Source organism: Athene noctua, chromosome 9, assembly GCF_965140245.1.
Source record: "Athene noctua chromosome 9, bAthNoc1.hap1.1, whole genome shotgun sequence".
In the NCBI taxonomy this organism is placed as follows: Eukaryota; Metazoa; Chordata; class Aves; order Strigiformes; family Strigidae; genus Athene; species Athene noctua.
In genome coordinates, this window is record NC_134045.1 from 17,312,654 (window position 1) to 17,321,141 (window position 8,488).

At 40.8% G+C, this 8,488-nt stretch overlaps 1 protein-coding gene across 3 annotated transcripts; it reads right to left on the reverse strand.

Moving 5' to 3' along the window:
* Positions 1-2,984: 2,984 nt before the first annotated feature.
* Positions 2,985-8,488, reverse strand: PDP2 (pyruvate dehydrogenase phosphatase catalytic subunit 2). Of its 3 annotated transcripts, none has more exons than XM_074913071.1 (3): positions 8,382-8,454; positions 7,485-7,574; positions 2,985-5,661 (listed from the first exon to the last, which is right to left on the reverse strand). In XM_074913071.1, the coding sequence occupies exon 3, from the start codon at positions 5,603-5,605 to the stop codon at positions 4,001-4,003; it is 1,605 nt and encodes a 534-aa protein (XP_074769172.1). In that variant the 5' UTR covers positions 5,606-5,661; positions 7,485-7,574; positions 8,382-8,454; the 3' UTR covers positions 2,985-4,000. The 3 variants fall into 3 exon arrangements, with proteins under 3 accessions (XP_074769172.1, XP_074769173.1, XP_074769171.1); XM_074913072.1 differs by lacking the exon at positions 8,382-8,454 and adding an exon at positions 7,848-8,019; XM_074913070.1 differs by lacking the exon at positions 7,485-7,574 and having other exon boundaries at positions 8,382-8,488.

Consider the following 8,488-nt stretch of genomic DNA (forward strand, 5'->3'; position numbering starts at 1 on the left):
TAGACAAAAATCTTCTTTTGGAAGAAAAAAAAAAAAAAGAAAAAAGAAAAAAACTGTCCCAAATAATTGTCTTTTTTGGGGGGATAAAGAGAAAAGAAAACCACTTCGAATTAGTGGAGTTCAGCCTTGCTACTGGCCTGTTGTAATTCAAGAATTTAACCAGTGTTTCTGTAGATGTTGTATTTTGCAGTGGGTTTTAAATTATTTTTAAGACAATTACAAGACACATTTGAGATTAATTTCACAATGATGTTTTAACTGCTGATGAACACATGTGCATGTGGGCCTATCAAAGTTAAAAATATTTTTGTGTAGATTGTCAAATTAACTAAAGCACAATTTGGATATTTCTGCCAGTGAACTCATGCTCCCTCTGCTGACTGGTTAATTTAGTGGAACCTCAACAGTATCAAGATGTCCTTACTTTTATGTGCTAACAATTATTTCCATTGTGGGAAAGCCACAGAGCTACTAACACTTAGGCAAACTCACACCACCTACTCAAGCTATTTACTTTAATCCCAGCTTGAACATTTATGCTTTGGCCTGGAGTCTGGCATCTTTTCATATGAACATTCAGTAGAAAGAATGCCAGATTCCAGCACAGCCACTAAAACATTGTCTTCCATCCATTTAATAAAGATAAGTGTGAAATTAATATTTTTACTTACAAAAACAGTGATCCTCCTCACTATTTCCAAAGATGTTACCAAAAAAAAAAAAAAAAAAAAAGACGCCCTGAAACTCCGAATACATTATGGAGGCCTGAATACTTAAATATAAATTAGGAACATGGAATACAAGTTGGAGAGAAAAAACAGAGTGACCAAGTTGTATTTCAACCCAAGGTTTAAGTTTTAGGGGAAAAAAAAAAAAAATTCTAGTATTTACATCCTCGGATGTTTTACTTAACATCCATAATACCATGTTCTGAAACACAGAACTTGTGTGACTGTTTTTGACTATTGCTTCTCTGGACTACTATGGAAATAAAGAAAACAAACACCAAGAACTATCCAACCTAAACCAAACAGATTGTCTGCAAAGATGTTTGTTCCAACATATTTGCAGGATTGCAGGACATGCATCTAAATGTGCTATCAAATCTTCACATCATCATGCTTGCAGTAGATTAATCCACTTAGTTCACTCATTTAAACCTTGCTGATTCTCCAAGTCACAAAATACTATTTTTATTAATGCCTATTGGCTGTGTTTGCAGTTAGAGATGAAAATGTCTGATCCAGTTCAAGCAGGTAGAATCGTTTTTCCTTACCACAAGTATGAATAGGTTGCTTTCACCGGCCTGCAACAAATTCCAGGGAGCATGCAGTTAAATGCATGATTTGTATTTAAAAAAAAAAACAACCACCAAACCTCTAACTAGTTTAATGTTATCCTTTTCCATTGTAGGATAATTATAGCGTTGCATGTTAAACTGAGCAAAAGTAACATGAAATTAGAAATAGTACCTTTCTTACTGTCAAACGTATTCCCCAAAACAATCATTATCAATTTGCAGTTGCAGTTACAACAACCTACATACAATAACATATCCAAGAGTAACACTTAGATGACATAGTGCCACAATGACTCTTAAGAAAGATGACCTAGATTTCACCACGGGGTGGTGAAAAGAACAAAACAGCTTATTTTTATTTTATGACTAAATACTAGCTGGTTTGATATGTTATTTTTGCAGTTGCAGGTTTGCTCTCCATCAAAAGTTTTCTAGATTATCTTCATTAAAAATGTATCACTTCATATCAACTCTAATAAAGTTTAGCCATTTTGTTCCTGTAGCTACACTGTTATTTCTCTATTAAGAGGTAGTCTAGAAATACATTCTTTTACTGCTTTATGTCTCAATTCCAAGCAATGGAGCATGCAACTAATCACAGAAGAGGATTTGTATGAGCAAATGAAAACAGCCCACTTCAAGCCAAAAGGGTTGAGGAATGCTACCGAAGAGCTCTCCTCTCCTCACCCAACTGCCTTGTAGGTAGACCAGACCCCTCCTCAGGTTAACCCAGTGCCTGGCCTTCACGGTTTGCCTTTTTCCAACAGACGACATCTCACTCTCCCCAATACCAGTCTCAAGGAAGAGGGCACGCTTCAAAGTAAGTTGGACCCAAGCAAGAAGAATTTCAGCAGTCTCTATAACATCTTGCATGTACCTAACGTGTTCCTGCAGCCCCTATCACTAAGAGCTAAGTGTCAAATTTCTTGAGGCAATCTCATTTTGTTGAAATTAGGGAAATAGACCTACTCATTTTATCTGAAAAACAAGGCTACCTGTCTCCAGGATGAATTGTTGAATGTACTCCAATATATCCTAGATGAAAAAAACTTCAAGAATAAATTAGTTTTCCAGAACAGAGCTTTTTAAAGAATGCCTTCATAAGAATGCACTGACTTATGGGCCAGTCCTGAATAGTCAAAAGCATGCATATTTTTTAAACAGCTTTAGTTTCCTTCTAATCAATCTTCAAACAAGTTATTTCAATGTCCAAAAAGCATTAAGAATTTTTTATCTGGAGGAAAAATACACAAAAAGCCCCAAATCCACAGCTGGTTTATGCCCCAAGATCCATTACTTAAGATCTTGAGATGCTTTTTCATCTCCTAAACTGCAGAAGGATAACACTTTTATTTTAAGTGAAATTCAGGGGAAAAAAAAGCATTATTTTTATCTGCTCTGCTGCACCCACACAAGTTTTTACTTGGTGGCAACAGCAGTAAACAGTCCTATATTCCCAGTATGCACATTCCTGCGGGCAACAGTTACTGCTGTTCCACTGCGTAAACAAGGAAAAGAGTCACTAGAGAATACCATATATAAAATTTAAGAAAATACAGCTAATTTGCAAGCTTGGATTGGCACTCTAGAAAGCACAGTATAAAAGAAAACCATTGTAAAAAAAACCCAAACCACACACCAAAAATATGGTCAGAGATTAGAACATACATTCAGTAGAGAAAGTAACTCTGCACCTATAAAGAAAACCTGACCTCCAAAGGCAAGAAGAAGAGTAAAATAAAGATTAAACATATTTTAGTGAAATATCAGCACGGTTATTTTTCTAAGATAAATGTGAAGGAAAGGTGCTCTCTCTTTTGCTGAATTTATGGTTAGACTAATTTTTGAACTTCTGGATCTCTCAAACTTCATATAAACTAGCTGGTGGATTTGATGCACAGCACTTCATAGGTCAAGACTTAATAAGAGGGTATATTCTTTAAGCAAGTTAAACACTTAAATGCTTAAGTTTGATACTGTTAATTCCTAAACAGGGAATCGTGAAGTCCCTCATGTGTTTGAGCTATAAATTGTCACACAAGTCCACATACAGAGTTAAGAGAACATGCATTCACACTTCAAAATAATTGTGGAAGAAAAATATTTTGTTTCCTATCTTAAAAAAAAGAATTAGGAAAAAAATGTCTGACAATCCCAGGGCTCTCTGAACAGCCTTCTTTAGTGTTGTCTTTACATATACAAGGCAATTTGTTAAATTATGTGACAATGTTACATCAAATAAAGGTTTAGTAGTTTATTTATTTAATTCAATTACCATGCTTCAATAGGATGCTACTCATTTTCCACAAGAGCAGAGCCCTTCTTACACTCCATGCAGCTACAATTATTATCCATCTCTATCAAATTGTACAAGTCTCAGTGAAATTTGTCTTGTTTGTTCATTTGGGAAGTTTTACCAGTGGTTTCCATGGAATCAGAACTGCATCAGCAATTGTTAGTTCAGTTACATTTCAGTGAACTTTTATCAAAATATTTTTTTTCAGTGTCTGTAGACCTAGAAACTCACAGAACTTTCACCAAACTCACTTCTAGAAAGTTATTTCCAAGACTAGTAAGTAACAAAAGTATTTAGGAACTTCCAGACCATAACACTGGTAACAGCTTGACTGTCAGAGAAAACCAGTAACGGCTTCAGTATCAAAGTTGGCTAGTGGTACAGAACAGCAGCAGTGCAAGTCTCTATTCATTGTCTCTGTAGTCATTTTCAATTTTCTCTGAATTAAAATACACCACAGTAACTGTGATATCATCTCTGTACATTCTTGCAAGGTCTTCAGGCAGTGTCAGCATTGCAGCAAGTTTCTCTTGGTCCACCTCCCCATACTCATTACTCCCAATTGCATGCCTTATTAAATGAGTAGCTATGTTCTGATCAAGTGAGGCAATGCCTCTGTTTTTCCTTTGAAGTAACAAGCTGTGCATGTAACCCAAATTAACTGGTTTCTCAAAAGCCAGTTGTGGTTTCTGCATATTAAGCTCTGTAAGGTGTTCAGCAACAAGTTTTACAACCTTCTCATTACTTAACATCTCCCATAGTCCATCCGAAGCAATCACTAGAAACTTATCCTTGCTTCTTAACTTGTGGTACGTGACTTCAGGCTCTGCAGTTAAATAAGGGGGTGTATGGTAGTTCGGAGGAACATACTGATAAATATTTAAAGCCTCAACATCACAGCTATTCTCAAGAACACTGTGCTGCAGTTCTTTGCTCCATTTTAATTGCACATCTCCAAAAGCTCTGGAGGGCATAAGAATTCCCAGTAATCTGTCATTCAAAAATAGGGTTTTCTCCTCAGATCTAGGATGTTCTCTCTTCAGTCTTCTAATTTCAGATTCATCAAAGGCATTGTGGTCTCGGGTTAGAGGGAGAGTAGACCACGTTCCATCTTCTTCTTGAATGCCTAAAATTGCTCTGCAGTCACCAGTATTTGCAACATGTAAGTGAACACCGTCAATGTGAGCTACACAGGCTGTCGCACCAGAAAAAGCTACTTGAAGGGCAATATTTCTCATCAATTCATTTTCCTGGGGTGCCTGAACTTCCAGTGATATGTCTGAGTCTAACCTTTTGAATGCGCATATCATGGCTTCTTCTAAACTAAATCCTGGCTCAGTGTCTAGGTCCAGTAAATGTTGCCAGTAAACTCGGAGGTTTTCAAAATATTGTGAAGTTACTTCTTGGTACTCTACATCATTTGGATGCTTGTGCCACTGCAGAATAGGCAGAACTGGTTTCATGCACTCCACAGCAAGCTCGATCTCTTCCAAGGTTTGCCGGGACATGAGAGAAACCGCTATATAATGAAGCAGCCTCTCGCTCACGGCCTGAGCACAGGCAGAACCTGCATGACCGTCAAAGACTCCAAACAGCATCCCTTTGGTCTGCAAGCAAGTGGCTGCACTCCTGCGGTCTTCAATAGGGGCATTGGAGGCCAACTGGTTACTTTCGAACCTCAACACAGAATTTGCATTTTTACCATTCAAATCGAGTATTTTATGGGATAATTCACCTGCTCTGAGTATATCATTGATCTGTGATGGAGACAACTGGAAAGAGAAATGTTCTTCTTCGGTGGAAGTGTGTCGGAATGCTTTTTTTAAGAAGAAAGTATTGTCTAAGCTGCAGCTCCCAGCAGGGTAGAGATGTTTTCTGGAGAAAACAAGCTTCCATTTTATCTTGTTTCTATCTGGAATACAGATGGAGTACAAACGTCCTTTTCCTTGTAAAACAATGCTGTTTCTTGCTGAGCTTAAGATCCAGGATGATACAGTTCTTGACATCATAAGTCAATCCACAAATAAGAGCACCTTCCTTCAGTAACACAGAATGTCCTTACAGCCTGGAATGTAAGAATAGGAAAGGTATAAAATTTAGAAGGTCCATAAGAAGCTTTCTATACGGCAATACAAAAGCAAGTTTAGAGCTTACAGAAACACTCAGAATTTTTTCAAAAAAAGACCATTATAAATAGAGACATCTTAAAAGGGATACAATTTCCATCACTCAACTATAACTTCAGGATATGACCATCCATCTTCAGTTAACTCATCAGAAAAGTTAATTTTTATTTTCCCAGCATGGTTTTCCTCATTGTGGCAAGGCTAAGAAGAAATTCCAACATTATAAGAATGAAGTAAGTATACTTAACTCAAGTAATTGTAAACTGCAATGAAAAGCCTCATCTAACACAACACAGAACAAGCAGATCCAACAAGTTAGAAAATAAGTGACAATTAATGGGCAACTTTAAAAAAGCCTGCTAGAGTACAACTCTATTAATACACTCCAAATATCAAACCCAAGAGAAGATCAGTACTCAAAGCCTACAGAAAAACTGAAAGATGTGGCAAATCATGATCTATATGAATTGCCATGATCCTCACATCTAGAACAGGCTAGTCTACCTTTACAATTCTCTTATAAACTCCACTTGTTGGTTTTTTTTTATCTTCAAGGTCTTACTTAACCAGCCTTCACACAGGTAGGGTATTTTGAGCAGCTGAAAGATTTTACTTCTGGTTAATGTACTGATCACAGCATTGTGCACTTCGATGCAATGAAAGTTATAGCACAGTTACATTGACAGCTTCTACAGGTTTACAATTTGGCTTGTTCATTTGAAGTGCAATTAGAACAAGCAACTGCTAAGACCTCTGCTGCCAACAGGCTAAAACCTAGGGCACCTGAACAGCTGAAGTTCTTCAGTTGCCATGGGGGAGGTCCATCATACTGTCTCCTACTTCAAATAAAGTATTCAAGCTGTGGGAAATTCCTAAGTACAATCAGATGCTTACTCCACAACAGAACTGTGCCCCATGGATTTCAAAAGCTAACTGTATAGTAGCACTGCAAGTATAATTACTCCCAGAAGATCATGCTAGCAGCCAGTGAGAACAATACAGTTTTCTGTGAGCTCTAAAACCACTTTCAGGTGGCCTGCAGTACTAAGTGCTCTAGGTCTCAGGCCAAAGATGCCACATACTACTGCAACATTATTTTTTTAGCACGGCATTTAATGAGAAATAACAACAAGCCAGACCAGAAGCCAGCTGCATGAAAATGTTTCTAAGATCAGCAGGAGCTAAAAACAAACTCAAACTATTCTAAACAAAAGGCCTACTGATACAACCCAAGGACTTTACTGAAATCCCATTTGGAAAACAAAACAGCATATCACAAAACATTTCTGAAGTTACCACCCATGCTTAACAACAGAAAAGAGTAGACAAGCCATTCCAACAAGGTCCCCACCACTATAATTCTGGGGACCCTATGAGGACAGGCAAAGACACAGCATCATTTTACTGCTGATGTCAGGAGAGCAGAGAGAAAAGGAAATGCCAGTTCATTGCTCAAGGCTTGCCTGCAGTCTCCTGGGACACTGGCATCTCCCAACACAACCAAAACCTTTTGTTGTGCTGCAGAGAGAACACAACTGAAATAAAGCTAATGGGAAGACAACAGATACCGCTCACTCCAGCATCAGCTAAACCCCAAAAGCACCAACAGTGCAAGACACCCCTTCATATTTGCCAACCTTTCCCTGTCCTGATTTTTCTTCTTTCTCTTCCCACACTCTAAGCTACATGAGATTGAAACAATGGCAATTTTCATGCTCTTGTCTCAAAAAGCCAACAGAAACAGCATTTTAAACAAACTTACCCTGTTCACATCAGCTGGCTGACACACAGCAAGGCTGTGGTGTTCTTTCTAGCAGCAGAGTTACCCAGTATCATTTAGACACACGTTCGCCTAAAGTCAGGTGTCATCAATCAGTCCTGGAGCACATTTCTGAACCACCCTTACTCACTGCCCATAACTACAGTTCTGACATCCTTAGGTTTCTACCCAGCTGCAGTGTGCAGACTCCCCTGCTTCTGCCCAGGTCACCCACCCGCATCCATTCACCACTCCAGCCCAGGCCACGTTAAAACCCGGCAGCAGTGCTAACAAAAGCAATGTGCTGAAGACCATTATGTAAGGTCCAATTACATAAACCGTCCGCTCCCTGCGGGGCACACCTACCACTTTAGCACCAAAGGCGGCACTTCCTCATCAGGTGAATCAGTGTGATCACTGAAACCCAGACTGCCCCCACAGCACAGCCTGCGCGATGCCGGCATGCCAAGGAACGCGCTGGGGGCTTACGGAAGAAGAACACCCACTTTTCCCAATAAAATAACAAATATCCGTCACATTTAGTTTTACAGCCCCCGCAAGACCCCCCCCCACACACACTCCCCTCACGCCCGCTCCCGACACTGCACGCCCCTTACCCCACACGCCCCTTACCCCACGCCCCCCCGCGCACACACAGCCCCGCCGAGCCGCCCCACGGCCCTCCCGCCGCCGCCAGAGCTGCCCCTTAAGCAGACTCGTCCTGTCAGGCCCGGCCCCGCTCCCTCCGCCCCGCCGCATTGCCCCTGCCCGGCTCAGCCGGTGTCACGGCGGAAGGGCCGGCAGCCGCCGCCCAGGCGAGCCCCCGGGGCGGCTGAAGCGGCCGTTTCGCCCCGGGCCCCGCTGAGGCGGCTGCCGCCCCCCTCCCCCGGGCGCACCCACCGGCTGCCGCAGCCGCCACGCGCCCTCCACCGCTTGCGGGTTCCGGGCTCGCCGGAGCGGCGCGGGAGGTGGGCGCTGACTGACAGCCCCGCCGCCCAACCAGCGCC

What these genes read in the sequence shown, in the direction of transcription:
- PDP2 (XM_074913070.1), bottom strand. Translation starts at nt 5,605, where the DNA reads ATGATGTCAAGAACTGTATCATCCTGGATCTTAAGCTCAGCAAGAAAC.